We start from the raw sequence: 17,295 nt of genomic DNA, 5'->3' as shown, positions 1-17,295 counted from the left end.
TGGATTGAAACCAATATTACAAAACCTTTTCAAGTGCCCCTTCTCTTTTAAACTTGTTGACTTGCTTTTTTAGATGATGAGACCACACTATTGATTCAATAAGTGTTACCATTGTTGGCTTGGAAGAAGAGGGGGAGGGCGACATCAACAATGACATGTAGATTTCTTGAAGCTATACATAATTCTAAAGTTTTGATTCGTCGTGTATTTTGACAGGTGGTTTTGAAGGTGGATTGGTTTCATGTCGAGTATAAAGGCAATAATGCACAATGAAAAGAGAACCGTCCGGATTTTGGTCCGTCGACTCCTCGAAGTTATTGCATGCAACGAAAGAGCCTTACATTCTGCCAACTCATGTTGAACAAGCGTTCTTTTACAAGAATACAGATGCTCATCCATGGTGGCAAGTTGTGCATGTCCAACCTAGAGGTCGACACTTGTTTGATAGCATTGACTCTGAGAAAGAAGATCAGGATGAATTGATTACGCCCTCGAATCTAGACACATCGACGTCAGAGAGGTGTAGAATTCTTCTTTTCGATCATGATGACATTCTAGATGATGAGAACGACAATGATCCAGACTCTGACACTACAGACACGGAAGAGGAAGAAACAATGGATGTCGAGCCTACAGAGGAAATGAATGTCAACACAGATTTAACGATGGAGGAGTTCGAAGAAGTCAACAAGGATAATGAAGATGAAATTTTATTGACGGTTAATCTCAGAGATGACGATGAGGACTATTAGTCTTATGTGTCAACTCACGGATCAACCTATGTTCGGTAAGATTTAATCTCAAAATAATTCATTGTGAAGTCATGATTTTTATTCTTTTGAAAACTTACTAACAAGGGTGGGTGGTGGGGAGTCTCGTGGTGATAGCCTCATATGGCTAGTTTCGGGGTTCGATTCCCCTCAGACTTGTTTTTCTTGCTCTAGGTGTGTACAGGGTAATTTTAGCTTCAAGTTCACTGAAAGAAAGTTCGTATCGGGATTCGATTCCCCTCCTCTACCAAGGCTTCTATCTCGCGTTTCAACCCCAATATCAGCATCTCAACCTTCAGTACCTGCAAATCAAGCATTGTTCCCTGGATCGACTTGGCCTAGTAGTAGACCATCAAAGCTAGTAGTCTTCTAGCATTTCGTGGTAGTAGTTCCAGCAGCACTCTCACTGAGTACCCACAGTACCCTTAGTCGCAGCACCCCCCACGCTGCCCATTTGCTACTCCAGCTCTGCTCTCTCTCTCTATGACACTATCGTCACCCCAGCTTTGATGTATGGTCACCCCAGCTTTGATGTATGCGGTAGCAATATGGGCCCCATGCTTGTCAGCTGCCTCATGGACGCAGATTGAGAGACCATAGATATGTATGATCTCATGCTTCTTCTGTAGCAAACCATTAGTACCACTGTTTTACTACCTGACATTGGTATCAGAGCTCTCTAGTGGTCTCATAGGTCATTTTGGCCTTTTGAAGATGTAAATATAGCATTTCTTTTTGTTTCATTTCTCTCTCTCTACTTACTGTGCATTGTCGCGTCGATGACTCATGAGTTTGCAAATTTGCTTTAGCAAAACCACTTCCAACTCCATCCTGTCTCCCAAACTCCGTCTCCAGTGTGTTGATGACATATTTCTTGTCATCCTCAAGTTGATCGCTGCATTGCAAAATAAAGTCACTTAGTAATTCAAATAAAAAACTGTAATTCATATTCTTTATGTTAAATAATACTTACTACCATTGTATATGAACTCGCTGTAGATAAGACATGCAAAGGTCTCTCATCCGACATCTGAAGGCGATGCCAGCTCCGACCTGAAGGATACCCCTGTCAGGCGTGATGTCGCATGTGACACCCAAAGTGCCAGTGCACGTGGGCATCGGCACTGGTGGGGGCACTGGTGCTGTGCTACTCTGATGCCTACGTGCAATACAAACATATGATATATTGAGATGTGAGTTCTTAAAAAGTACTTGATATTTAATCCGTAATCGCCATAAAAGATATACCTACGAGACGAACGACCACTAGCCTATGAATCAGGTGTCACCTGAGTACCAGGAGGTACATCAGGAGTAAGCCGTTGACTCTCTTGATGTGATGTACCTGGTATAGGAGTCCTAAGCAAACAAAGACATCAAAAGGATATATATATTAAGAATTCTATATGTAAAAAAAGCATGACATTACTATTTTATCAATCGAGAAGCTTATCGATGCGTTGTAGTGTGTGCATGAGAAGAAGTCTCCACTCCTGCATGTGGCTAGGAGGATGTACCCTCTCCAGGTCTTACGGGCATACTGAATCTCCCAAGAATCGCGATGGCATCGTCTAAACCTGCATCATCCATCTCCACATAATCTGCCATGGCCTCTGACAGTGTATCTCCAGAAAGTCCAGTGCCTCATAGCAAAGTCTTGATGATCGCTAGCTTCACTTTACGGGTGTGGTCACTCATCGTATCTATATATTTAAAACAACTCTATGTCAGACTAGAGATACATTGTTAGAGGAGAGCTCAATCTATCTAATCAGAAACATTGACTAAATAACTCCAAGCAAGATGCATCCACATCTCGAAATTTGCAAGAGTCGTATATGGACTGTTGCAAAGAACGTCGAAGAGTCATATATAGGATCCCATAATTTGGCCCATAGCAATGGCATCTATGTTCAAGAACATTATTTCTACTAGTAACTACCCAAGTTTGCAACCCTCAAAACATTAAGAGACATTACTTAAGACCCAAGCATCAGAGCTTCTCCATGAATCATAACCTCTCTATCTTACTAACTCGCAATGTGGCGAGTAGCACCCTTTCTCTCTATGTCTCTATGCCCTGTCAGCCCATGATCTTCCTCTCTCCACCTATGCTCTAGAATGGTGATGCTTAGCTAGCAGTGTTTGGAGTTCCTTCCTCTCTCCCTCTCACACTATCACCCTTTGCCACTGTAGTGATTGTAGTAGTGCACCTTGTCGATCGCCCATGGGTGACGAAAGTTAATTAGAGGCCATACAAGCTCCTCCTCCTTTCTCGGTTTGTAGTATAAAAACACACACATACTCCTCCTCTTTCCCCATCGTGCGTGCGTGGCGACTGTTCGTGCAGGGGTAGATGGCATTTGGTCATCCCTTTTTTTATCAAAGGTCCAAGAATTTTTTTTTAAAAAAATTAATGAGCTTGGATCTTGGTCCCACACAAAGCTATAATAAGGGTTATACCAACCATCCTCTAAGCACTATGATGCAAGCCTTCCCAAGTTTACCTCTATATACCTGGCTACTCCCTTCTCAAGTGTGCATCCCCCTACAGTTAGCAACAATACTCTCAAATGTGACATTAAACATGTATGCCTAAAAAACTATATTCGTGCAAATGTCCATCAACATTAGTGGTGGGATCTTAGTAGCTCTTTCCAAGATATTCTCCACCATAATGAGCCTTGTGGAGGCATAAATTTTTGACAAATTAACCTACCACTCCTACCATTTGTATTTCTTTATCATCGAGTGGATGTTGGAATCTTCATCACGAGCTTCTTTAATAGCCATTTTAGCCTATAGAGCCAATATTTCTAGGTTAGCCACAAAGGCATAAATGTGACTAGTACACCCTTTCCCAAAGACACTAGAATTCCTATCTTTCCAAATATGGCAGAGAAGACTACTCCCAATGTTATTCCATAGAATAGGATCCATATGCCTACATTCACCAAGAAGTATCTCTTTCCATGAGAAGGGGATAGCAATCATGCAAGATGTTAAGAAATTTCTTATTGCTTTCACAATTCATGGACAGCGATGCATTAAATATTCTACACCTTTGCCACACCTAGATGCCCTTATAAGCCCCCACTCTTGTAGTTCTCTAGCCAGACCAAACTACTTTGTGCAGAATAAGCCCGAGAAAACAAGCATGTTTGGAGCTACTAGAAAAGACCCAAATAGATTTGAATCTATAGGTCCATTGATAGGCATTCAAATTGATGCCCCATCTATCATTCAAATTAGCTATAAGAGCAGAGTTATCACCTAGAAAGTTGATTATAGCACCTGATATCCAAGAGCGATTCCTTTTAATACCTCTTACCTATACCTATATCAGAAATTTGTCTGATCCTTTCCCTTAGAAGTGCCTTGCAACAAAAAGTAGTAGACAAGTGTTCCAACAGAAGTGAAGAGCATTCCCACTTATCTTTGTTCCACAAATCTCTCCAAGATTTGATACCAACTTTGTACAGCTTGTGAGCTCTATTGAAGTCCTATTTATCTATGCTAGGAAGGAGGGAACCAAACCAGCCAAAGTCCTCTAGAATGAGTCTAGACTTAGAATGGTGGGTGTCTTTTACCTGAAGGTAGGGTTTCCAAGTAGCCCCCCCACATGTTCCTAATAAGAGTTGAACCTTTAGGAATGAATTCCTTCCTAGACATAAAGATTTGCAGAGGAGAGAACCTTGTCCAGCACTTCTTTTACTTAAGCTCAAATATGTGACAGACTATTTTAATCAATAGGGCTCAAATAATCAGTACTATCAATCCCTCTACAAACCCACTTAGCTATGCAAACTTGTCAACAAGTTTACTTAGGTCGAAAACTCCAAGCCCCCATTTCTCTTTAGGTAAACTCCAAGTCCCCCCCTTTCTCTTTAGGTAAAACATAAATTTTATAGGCAACTTTAGCAACCTTCTTGACTCCTACATTCCCACCCCACAAAAAATTAGAGTCTAGAGAGAGAATATTTTGCAGGTGAGACTTAGGAGGCTTCTAGCAAGAAAGGAAGTAATTAACAGAAGGGAGAAGGTAGTGATTGAGGAGAAACACTCTAGCAAGAAGGGAGGTTTGATAGCCCTTCCAAAGATCAACTTTGTCTACTACCCAATTCCATCTATATTTTAGAGAAACCTTAAAGCCCATAGGAATGCCCAAAAGTCTAAAAATCTCACCATTCATAATTTGCTTGCATCTAGCCTTAGTGACCACATCAAGAGCGGTGCCATTATAAGTCCAAAAACCTATTTTGGCATGATTAATGATATACCCACTAGCTAAACAAAAGGTATTTAAGCAACTCCAAAAAGTCTTTATAGATTGAGCATCATTAAAAACAAGAGAGTTAGTATCATCAGCAAACTGCTGTAGACAAAGATATTTGGGAGATCTAGGAAGCTTCAGCCCTTTCAAAGAGCCTTTGTTCAAGGCATTAGAGACAAGCCATCCTAGGGCATCAGTAGTAATGACAAAAAGGAGAGGGGCAAGGGGACATCCCTATTTGATAGTTCTCCTTGGAGGGATGGGTTCAGTGAGAGTACCATTCGAAGAAATAAGAGCGCTGAAATTCCCAAAGAGGGTGTGGACTGACCCTCTGAAATTTTCCAAACCCCATATCCTCAAGAGACTAGAAAACAAAATCCCACTCCAAAATCAATTTTAAAGAAAACAATATCCATTTGATGATCATTAGCATACTCCATACCTTCCCACATAGCTACGATAGCATCCAATATGTACCTACCTTTGATGAAACCCTTTTGCTCTTTAAGAATAAAAGAATCTAATAGAGGAGATGTTCTTCTAGCAAGAGCAAGAGCAAAGATTTTATAAACAGAAGTGAGGCAGGTAATGGGCCTTCAATTATCAATCTAGTTCTTGGACCCCCTCTTGTGTATAAGCTTTATAACCCTAGTATTAACTGAAATTGAAAGAGAAAAAACCTGCAAATTCCCTCCAAACCAAAATGAGATAAGGGGGAAAAAATCCACATAAGCTATATAGAACTCATTTGGTAGCCCATCAAGACCAGGGTTTTTTCCCAAAGCAAGAGCATCAACAGCTTCTTTAAACTTCCCTTCAGTTAGAGGCAAATCCATTTGAGCCTTAACTTCATGGGGATAGCTTTTGCCCTAGTTCTAGCAATAATGGCTCTAGCTTGAGTAACCTCTCTGACCTAGTAGGAGACTTAGAGAAGATGTTGCTAAAAAATTATTGCACAAATTTAAGGTTTTCTTTCATCATCATGATGTTTCCGGAGTTTTCCTTGTTTTCCTTTAATGGAGGAACCATTTCTCTAATTTTCTTTTTCTTGGGTGGTGTTTGTTTGGTTGTCTATTTTCCCTGCCCCAAACTCCTTAGTGTAGAGGAGAATCTTTTCATATTCAAGAAGCTCTTCCAATTTTAGAGAGTTTTTAAGATCTGAAAGCTTGGTTGAGAGGTTCTCAGTGCCCTTTAAAGATTCCAAGTCATTTATCTCTTTTTGGATCTCATTTCTCCTTCTTTTTTTTTATTTTCATATCTTTTCTCATGAGTTTACTGAAAACCCCTTGAGTTTTTTTAACAAAACTCACACAAGACTGAGAGGAAGAACAACCTTGTTGAAAAGCTTGGCAAAAATATCATACACAACATTTTTAACTTCCTCAAGCTTAAACAAAGAATGGTTAGCATGGAACCCCCCATTCCTTGTGCTGATGTTGACATCTTACTTGAATTTGAAAACAAGAGGAAAGTGATCAGAAATGAGAATAGACTAATGAAGAGAGCAAACAAAAACAAAAGACAAATTAGACAGCAGAGAGAAATTTACATAAACCTTGTCAAGTCTAGCTGCCTTGTAGTAGCTCCCCTCCTATTTGTTAGTCCAAGAGACACTATTATTATAAGAAACATCCATCACATCAAGACATTCCAACAATTTATTCCATTCATCAAGCTCCCTCTACCATGAATTACCTGACCCAAGTTACTCCATCTATCCGAAATGACCTCAACCATATTAAAGTCTCTAGTGATAATGCAAGGCTCTGCCAAACTCACCTCCTCCCAGAGCTCAGCTCTACCATTCACACTACAAGGAGCATTAATAGACACAATGTTAAGGTTGAAGGGTGTATCCAGTTGGATAGCCACCCATGGATAGCCACCCAGTAGGAGGCACTAGCCAAGATTGAATTGGCCACATTTTTGCACAAGCCCGAATGGCAGTGCCTCCCTTATCAGAGGCATGGCTGGAGGGAAACCAGGTGAAGTCCCCCCCAAGTCTTTTGAGATTGGCATCCAAAATTGGACCACAACATTCAATCTTTTGAAGGCATATAAAATCAAACTTATACTGATGGTGGTCAATTATCCATTTTGTGATAACTACAGCTTTGATGGGATCACAAAACCCCTTACAATTAAAAGAACACCCTTAAAGACTTAGGTTTTTTAGATGATTTAGGACTAAGGAGGCTTATTAAACACTAATTAAGCCCTATTAGGGTCAATGTTTTTCTCTTTTTTCCTTTTGGCTTTAGATTTTTCAGGAAACACTGGTAAGGTATCTTCCTCTACCTATGTCATGATGATGATTTCCACAGACTTCTAATAAGAGGAGAGGGAAGCTTTCCTATCATTATCAATTTTCTCAATCCTATCAAAAAAGGACTTTAGCTAAGAGTCCTCTACCATAACCTCATCTTGCTCAAAATTAGAGGATGAGATTTGGCTGGGGAATTGAGGCAACTCATTATCCTTATTATGAACAAGAACAATAGGAGAGACATGTAGCTACTACTGGTGGTCTTTGAGCATATCACAGGTGTTGGGGGTTTGTCCCCCATTGTTATCCTCTTCTTGGGCATCAACCATAGAATTTTCAACTTCAACAAGAAAAGGAGCATATTTATTGATGTGCTTTTTAAGGATAGGCTGAGAGCCCACTTCAGGTTTAGCATGCTGTTTTTTATTAACTGTCTGGAAACCATCAGTTTTTCGCTTCCCCCTCCAATAAAGAGCAATCCTTTATGATGTGTCCTTGCCTAAAACAATTCAAGCAAGCATTTGGTAGGTTTTAATAGAGAATCTTCTATGTATGCATTAAGAAACCCATTTGGTCAAACAAGCAAACATCATCCATTAATTCCAAGGAAGTATCTATCCCTACTATTAACAATTGAGGCTTCCATTTGGGGTTAATCTATGGGATTGACTTTTGTCCCATAACTTTTTCTTTGTTATTTGCATCCTATTTGAGGACACAATGTGCTCAAGTGCCATGGGGCCATTGCACCCTAAAGGGGCTATCAAAGCTAGTCAAGACAAGCTATCATAGGGGAGAGGTACGGAAGAACAAAGAACTCCTAGGGAGAAGCATGCGCAAGATGCTCAAATTGGGGTTTCTTTAAAAAAAAGGATGCCATATGTTCGCATCCCCTAATTCCATGTCATAAAAATTTGAAATGCATGAGCTTCTTTTGCATTGGAAAATGGTGAGATCATATCGAGTGTTGATTGCTTGCATTACATGCAATTGAATGTAATGCATTGTAGAGAGAGAAAGAGACGAGAATCCAGCTACAAGCAAGCTCACCACCATTACTTCTTTAAGAGAGAGAGGTAGAGATAGAGAGAGAGAGGCTTCAACACTAGCATACCTTGTCTGGTCCCCTTTTGCCCTCTTGTGATCCCGACTATCATAGCAATGCCATAGCCCCCTTTTCTCTCGATGCAATTGCCCCCCTCTGCTTTGACCCTCCTTTGCTCTCTTTGCCCTCCTTTGCTCTTGATGCAGCCACCGTCTGTCCGCGCGTGCCTCGCAGAAACAAATCTCTCTCCCGACTGGCCGGGGATATAAAATTTTTAGCCGTCGCTTAAGCAACGTATATCAGTATGCAAACGTCGCCACAACAGTCGTTTTAGACATTTGCTTAAACGACGCCTCCAAAAACATCATATAAGCGATGAAATTTTAAAAAAAATAATTTAAACGTCGTTAGCGACAATACGTTGCTTAAGCAACACATTCGTCATCGTATAAGCGACGCTAGATAATTTAAACCCCCTCGCTAGAACCCCCAATGGCTTGTAGTGGGGCCACCCCCCTTCTTAGACTAGTTAGTATGTCCAAGGTGTAGGCATTTAGGAAAGGGTTGGTACTTATACGATTTGCACGAATGTTAGGCAAGGGACCAAAGCCCGGTGGAATGAAAGTAACAGGGGGTGTAAAACCTGATGACGCACTTGTTATAGGCATGGCCAATGGCATGGGGAGGTGAATTGGCGGTATCGATCTCAATGGCTCGAAGATGACAGCCGTTGGGTTTAGTCCTTGTGTGATCCCTGGCACTCCCTCTATCGTGGCCATATTGGAGTGCCTAAATTCTCCTTAATGAGCACTTACATTTTTTTTTCCTTTTTATACTTTCCCTCAGCCCGTTGCAACCTCAAGAGGCTTGGCGTACTCTTCGTTGGATCAAATGGGTGTTCGTTTACCCTAATTAGCTTAGGCGCTATACGCACATGAACGACTTGAGATATTTTTTTGGAAAAAGCGGTTGCTAGGAACTTCCCAGATGGAAGAGGAGGTCCTAAAACCTACTCTCCATCACTGTCTCAAGATGATTTTTTTTTAGAGAATTTGTTTCCTCTTTCGCAGAGCACATTTTTGTGGGTGTTCCAAAAGGAATTTTGAAAAACTTTGTATGAGGGAGTTGTAGTATTTTTGGAGTACTACAACTTTGTTTCCCTGAGTCGTCGTGATTTTGTCATTTAGACCCTCAAAAAGTAGCCTGAATATGACTTGTCATCGTTGTTGCGCTATTTTTTACGATTTTTTTATGGTTTTTGGGCTGTTTTTTTTCTCGATTTTCGGGTCAAATTTTGAGGCTACTGGTTGGAGGCCAAAATGATTGATTTTGACTTTGGACGACTAATTGCAAAGTCGAAGAGCTCGATGTAAGCTTTCCGATGATTCCTATAGCGCCTTCATCGGATATACGGTTTAGGAGATATGAGCCTCCAAACAAGGGTGTTTTCCAGGGGTGTGTTTTTTTTCCCACGTGAAACTCTGGTGTTTCAAGTCATGAAACGGTTTTCACATGTGAACTGGACTTCACGCGGATATTAAATTTCGATTCTCCCCCCCACATGAAACTCTGGTGTTTCACGCATGAATCGGACTTCACGTGAAAATTAAAATTCGATTTTTCTTTTTGGTCTAGTGGGAAATACGAATTTCCCTTGTTGGGGGGAATATTTTTGAATTTAAAATAAAAGGGATATGGGTATTTTTCCAATAAAGGTAAGTGGAATAAAAAAAGTCAACCTTTTAATGACACACCTGACTCCCAAAATGGACAAATTGATAACTCGTGAGCATCTTCTTATTGAATCCTCATTAGCCTTAATGAGTTATGTAAAAAAAAGTGATTAAGAATTAATCTAAGATTAATCTTTTTACTAATCTTGTCCTCTTTTACACTAATCAAAGACTCTAATTAACCATTAATGGTTTGTAGATAGTTCAGGGACAACCTTTCCAGACTCAAACCCTGAATTAGACTATGACCGAGACATAACTCCTTCGTCTCAGTTTCAAGAAAAGACGATGTGACCAGTTCAGTAATCTACACTCAAATCACCCACCGAATCTGAAACTAAGTTGAGACCTTTGATTTTGATCTGAGGATCAAGATTATAGAATTCGAGGAATTCTGCTTGGGAATCTAGACCTGTGACCTAGAAGTATTGGGATACGGATTTAAGATATACTCCAAGTCCCCCCTTTCTCTTTAGGTAAAACATAAATTTTATAGGCAACTTTAGGAACCTTCTTGACTCCTACATTCCCACCCCACAAAAAATTAGAGTCTAGAGAGAGAATATTTTGCAGGTGAGACTTAGGAGGCTTCTAGCAAGAAAGGAAGTAATTAACAGAAGGGAGAAGGTAGTGATTGAGGAGAAACACTCTAGCAAGAAGGGAGGTTTGATAGCCCTTCCAAAGATCAACTTTGTCTACTACCCAATTCCATCTATATTTTAGAGAAACCTTAAAGCCCATAGGAATGCCCAAAAGTCTAAAAATCTCACCATTCATAATTTGCTTGCATCTAGCCTTAGTGACCACATCAAGAGCGGTGCCATTATAAGTCCAGTAACCTATTTTGGCATGATTAATGATATACCCACTAGCTAAACAAAAGGTATTTAAGCAACTCCAAAAAGTCTTTATAGATTGAGCATCATCAAAAACAAGAGAGTTAGTATCATCAGCAAACTACTGTAGACAAAGATATTTGGGAGATCTAGGAAGCTTCAGCCCTTTCAAAGAGCCTTTGTTCAAGGCATTAGAGACAAGCCATCCTAGGGCATCAGTAGTAATGACAAAAAGGAGGGGGGCAAGGGGACATCCCTATTTGATAGTTCTCCTTGGAGGGATGGGTTCAGTGAGAGTTCCATTCAAAGAAATAAGAGCGCTGAAATTCCCAAAGAGGGTGTGCACTGACCCTCTGAAATTTTCCAAACCCCATATCCTCAAGAGACTAGAAAACAAAATCCCACTCCAAAATCAATTTTAAAGAAAACAATATCCATCTGATGATCATTAGCATACTCCATACCTTCCCACACAGCTACGATAGCATCCAATATGTATCTACCTTTGATGAAACCCTTTTGCTCTTTAAGAATAAAAGAATCTAATAGAGGAGATATTCTTCTAGCAAGAGCAAGAGCAAAGATTTTATAAACAGAAGTGAGGCAGGTAATGGGCCTTCAATTATCAATCTAGTTCTTGGAACCCCTCTTGTGTATAAGCTTTATAACCCTAGTATTAACTGAAATTGAAAGAGAAAAAACCGGCAAATTCCCTTCAAACCAAAATGAGATAAGGGGGAAAAAATCCACATAAGCTATATAGAACTCATTTGGTAGCCCATCAAGACCAGGGGTTTTTCCCAAAGCAAGAGCATCAACAGCTTCTTTAAACTTCCCTTCAGTTAAAGGCAAATCCATTTGAGCCTTAACTTCAATGGGGATAGCTTTTGCCCTAGCAATAACGGCTCTAGCTTGAGTAACCTCTCTGACCTAGTAGGAGACTTAGAGAAGATGTTGCTAAAAAATTATTGCACAAATTTAAGGTTTTCTTTCATCATCATGATGTTTCCGGAGTTTTCCTTGTTTTCCTTGTTTTCCTTTGATGGAGGAACAATTTCTCTAATTTTATTTTTGTTGAGTGGGTTAAACATGTGTTTGTTTGGTTATCTATTTTCCCTGCCCCAAACTCCTTAGTGTAGAGGAGAATCTTTTCATATTCAAGAAGCTCTTCCAATTTTAGAGAGTTTTTAAGATCTGAAAGCTTGGTTGAGAGGTTCTCAGTGGCCTTTAAAGATTCCAAGTCATTTATCTCTTTTTGGATCTCATTTCTCCTTCTTTTTTTGATTTTCATATCTTTTCTCATGAGTTTACCAAAAACCCCTTGAGTTTTTTTAACAAAACTCACACAAGACTGAGAGGAAGAACAACCTTGTTGAAAAGCTTTGGCAAAAATATTATACACAACATTTTTAACTTCCTCAAGCTTAAACAAAGAATGGTTAGCATGGAACCCCCCATTCCTTGTGCTGAGGTTGACATCTTGCTTGAATTTGAAAACAAGAGGGAAGTGATCAGAAATGAGAATAGACTTGTGAAGAGAGCAAACAAAAACAAAATACAAATTAGACAGCAGAGAGAAATTTACATAAACCTTGTCAAGTCTAGCTGCCTTGTAGTAGCTCCCCTCCTATTTGTTAGTCCAAGAGACACTATTATTATAAGAAACATCCATCACATCAAGACATTCCAACAATTTATTCCATTCATCAAGCTCCCTCTACCATGAATTACCTGACCCAAGTTACTCCATCTATTCGAAATGACCTCAACCATATTCAAGTCTCTAGTGATAATGCAAGGCTCTGCCAAACTCACCTCCTCCCAGAGCTCAGCTCTACCATTCACACTACAAGGAGCATTAACAGACATAATGTTAAGGTTGAAGGGTGTATCCAGTTGGATAGCCACCCAGTAGGAGGCACTAGCCAAGATTGAATTGGCCACATTTTTGCACAAGACCGAATGGCAGTGCCTCCCTTATCAGAGGCATGGCTGGAGGGAAACCAGCCAGGTGAAGTCCCCCCAAGTCTTTTGAGATTGGCATCCAAAATTGGACCACAACATTCGATCTTTTGAAGGCATATAAAATCAAACTTATACTGATGGTGGTCAATTATCCATTTTGTGATAACTACAGCTTTGATGGGATCACAAAACCCCTTACAACTAAAAGAACACCCTTAAAGACTTAGGTTTTTTAGATGATTTAGGAGGCTTATTAAACACTATTTAAGCCCTATTAGGGTCAATGTTTTTCTCTTTTTTCCTTTTGGCTTTAGATTTTTCAGGAAACACAGGTAAGGTATCTTCCTCTACCTATGTCATGATGATTTCCACAGACTTCTAATAAGAGGAGAGGGAAGCTTTTCTATCATTATCAATTTTCTCAATCGTATCAAAAACGGAATTTAGCTAAGAGTCCTCTACCATAACCTCATCTTGCTCAAAATTAGAGGATGAGATTTGGCTAGGGAATTGAGGCAACTCATTATCCTTATTATAAACAAGAACAATAGGAGAGACATGTAGCTACTACTAGTGGTCTTTGAGCATATCACAGGTGTTGGGGGTTTGTCCCCCATTGTTATCCTCTTCTTGGGCATCAACCATAGAGGTTTCAACTTCAACAAGAAAAGGAGCATATTTATTGATGTGCTTTTTAAGGATAGGCTGAGAGCCCACTTTAGGTTTAACATGCTGTTTTTTATTAATTGTCTGGAAACCATCAGTTTTTCGCTTCCCCCCTCCAATAAAGAGCAATCCTTTATGATGTGTCCTTGCCTAAAACAATTCAAGCAAGCATTTGGTAGGTTTTAATAGAGAATCTTCTATGTATGCATTAAGAAACCCATTTGGTCAAACAAGCAAACATCATCCATTAATTCCAAGGAAGTATCTATCCCTACTATTAATAATTGAGGCTTCCATTTGGGGTTAATCTATGAGATTAACTTTTGTCCCATAACTTTATCTACGTTATTTGCATCCTATTTGAGGAAACAATGTGCTCAAGTGCCATGGGGCCACCGCACCCTAAAGGGGCTATCAAAGCTAGTCAAGACAAGCTATCATAGGGGAGAGGTACAGAAGATCAAAGAACTGCTAGGGAGAAGCATGCGCAAGATGCTCAAATTGGGGTTTCTTTAAAAAAAGGATGCCATATGTTCGCATCCCCTAATTCCATGTCATAAAAATTTGAAATGCATGAGCTTCTTTTGCATTGGAAAATGGTGAGATCATATCGAGTGTTGATTGCTTGCATTACATGCAATTGAATGCAATGCATTGTAGAGAGAGAAAGAGACGAGAATCCAGCTACTACAAGCAAGCTCACCACCATTACTTCTTTAAGAGAGAGAGGTAGAGATAGAGAGAGAGAGGCTTCAACACTAGCATACCTTGTCTCGTTCCCCCTTGCCCTCTTGTGATCTCGACTGTCATAGCAATGCCATAGCCCCCTTTTCTCTCGATGCAATTGCCCCCCTCTGCTTTGACCCTCCTTTGCTCTCTTTGCCCTCCTTTGCTCTTGATGCAGCCACCGTCTGTCCGCGCGCGCCTCGCAGAAACAAATCTCTCTCCCGCGGCTGGCCAGGGATATAAATTTTTTAGCCGTCGCTTAAGCAACATATATCAGTATGCAAACGTCACTAAAACAGTCGTTTTAGACATTTGCTTAAACGACGCCTCCAAAAACATCATATAAGCGACAAATTTTTTTAAAAAAAAATTAAACGCCGTTAGCGACAATACGTTGCTTAAGCGACGCATTCGTCATCGTACAAGTGATGCTATATAATTTAAACCCCCTCGCTAGAACCCCCAATGGCTTGTAGTGGGCCACCCCCCTTCCTAGACTAGTTAGTATGTCCAAGGTGTAGGCATTTAGGAAAGGGTTGGTACTTATACGATTTGCACGAATGTTAGGCAAGGGACCAAAGCCCGGTGGAATCAAAGTAACAGGGGGTGTAAAACCTGATGACGCACTTGTTATAGGCATGGCCAATGGCATGGGGAGGTGAATTGGCGGTATCGATCTCAATGGCTCGAAGATGACAGCCGTTGGGTTTAGTCCTTGTGTGATCCCTGGCACTCCCTCTATCGTGGCCATATTGGAGTGCCTAAATTCTCCTTAATGAGCACTTACATTTTTTTTCCTTTTTATACTTTCCCTCAGCCCGTTGCAACCTCAAGAGGCTTGGCGTACTCTTCGTTGGATCAAATGGGTGTTCGTTTACCCTAATTAGCTTAGGCGCTATACGCACATGAACGACTTGAGATATTTTTTTGGAAAAAGCGGTTGCTAGGAACTTCCCAGATGGAAGAGGAGGTCCTAAAACCTACTCTCCATCAGTGTCTCAAGATGATTTTTTTTTAGAGAATTTGTTTCCTCTTTTGCAGAGCACATTTTTGTGGGTGTTCCAAAAGGAATTTTGAAAAACTTTGTATGAGGGAGTTGTAGTATTTTTGGAGTACTACAACTTTGTTTCCCTGAGTCGTCGTGATTTTGTCATTTAGACCCTCAAAAAGTAGCCTGAATATGACTCGTCATCATTGTTGCGCTTTTTTTTACGATTTTTTGTGGTTTTTGGGCTGTTTTTTTTCTCGATTTTCGGGTCAAATTTTGAGACTACTGGTTGTAGGCCAAAATGATTGATTTTAACTTTGGATGACTAATTGCAAAGTCGAAGATCTCGATGTAAGCTTTCCGATGATTCCTATAGCGCCTTCATCGGATATACGGTTTAGGAGATATGAGCCTCCAAACAGGGGTGTTTTCTAGGGGTGTGTTTTTTTTCCCACGTGAAACTCTGGTGTTTCAAGTCATGAAACGGTTTTCACGTGTGAACCGGACTTCAGGCGGATATTAAATTTCGATTTTCCCCCCCCCACATGAAACTCTGGCGTTTCACGCATGAATCGGACTTCACGTGAAAATTAAAATTCGATTTTTCTTTTTGGTCTAGTGGGAAATACGAATTTCCCTTGTTGGGGGGAATATTTTTTGAATTTAAAATAAAAGGGATATGGGTATTTTTCCAATAAAGGTAAGTGGAATAAAAAAAGTCAACCTTTTAATGACACACCTGACCCCCAAAATGGACAAATTGATAACTCATGAGCATCTTCTTATTGAATGCTCATTAGCCTTAATGAGTTATGTAAAAAAGTGATTAAGAATTAATCTAAGATTAATCTTTTTACTAATCTTTTCCTCTTTTACACTAATCAAAGACTCTAATTAACCATTAATCGCTAATTAATTTACACAATTGAGCACATCATTGGTTAGAGAAAGGGAATGCTAATCTTTGTGCATCAATAATTGTGTAAATTAATCTAATTTAGAGAATTAATTAGACTCTTAATTATAGTCTCCTCTTTAGGGCACAATTAAGCAAAGAGAGTCAAATTTCTCCAATTGATCTAAAAATTGATATGATTAGATGTTTTGATGCATCTAGATGCTCTCAAAACACTCAAAAACTCCAATTTCGACTACTCCTATGATCAATTTGAACCCCAATTAACACATTTTCTAAATTTTTAGCCTCTTGAACGATATTAATCACCCTTAATAATAAAAACCAATCCATTAAGAGAAATAAGTCAAATTCAAGGGTTTTTTCATGGTTTTAAGAAAGTTTTTGAAAGATTAAGCTACTCCTAATACTTGCTAACATTCTAATCCAGACAATTTCAACAGAAAACACACAATTAAACTAGAATTAATGATCTTAGATCTGTGTTTAAACTAAAGAGAGCTAACATTCACTAAAAATTGCATTCTATTGCATTGCTTGATGCAATGGATGAAAACTAAGCCTAATACAACTATGTGCAAGTCCTAAGAACATGAAAAACCACAAAAATAATAAATTAATATAAAAATTAAGCAAAAAACATTCTTTTCAAAAACAAAAAGAGAGCTATTCTACACCAAATCTCACACGAATCACCATCAAATCCACATCTTTTTCATGGGAAACCACTAATCAAGATAATGGGCAACGGGTTATGTGTATATTAGAGACAAAATGATGGAAAAAGCAAAGGGATGGCTCCCCAGCACAGCGGCACGAAAAATGTTATGGCGCACCAAAAAGAGATTACCTGGTGAACCGCAAACTATCATGAAGATCTTTCCAATAGCGAGCTTGCAACCCTTGAGGTCTCCAAGCTCCACACCTCCTTTGAATTTGAAGAAGTGGAAAAAGAGAATGCATTCAAACCCTTGTCTGATTAGATTAGATGGCTACATTTGGGCTAGAGGAAACTTTTGTATTTATTTCACTTATATATATATATATATATAAACCACACACAATATATATGCACAAACTATACATACACAAACATATATATATATATATA

At 39.5% G+C, this 17,295-nt stretch overlaps 1 protein-coding gene across 1 annotated transcript; it reads left to right on the top strand.

Annotated features, from left to right (window-relative positions):
• Positions 1 to 269: 269 nt before the first annotated feature.
• Positions 270 to 752, top strand: LOC147609519 (uncharacterized). The gene has a single exon (XM_086787894.1). The coding sequence runs from the start codon at positions 270 to 272 to the stop codon at positions 750 to 752; it is 483 nt and encodes a 160-aa protein (XP_086644020.1).
• The last annotated feature ends 16,543 nt before the right edge of the window (positions 753 to 17,295 follow it).

The sequence above is a fragment of the Cibotium barometz genome, chromosome 51 (genome assembly GCF_041138505.1).
Source record: "Cibotium barometz isolate CiBa-2024 chromosome 51, ASM4113850v1, whole genome shotgun sequence".
In the NCBI taxonomy this organism is placed as follows: Eukaryota; Viridiplantae; Streptophyta; class Polypodiopsida; order Cyatheales; family Cibotiaceae; genus Cibotium; species Cibotium barometz.
Note: the sequence above shows the minus strand (reverse complement) of the source record. Positions and strands in the feature narration are given on the sequence as shown.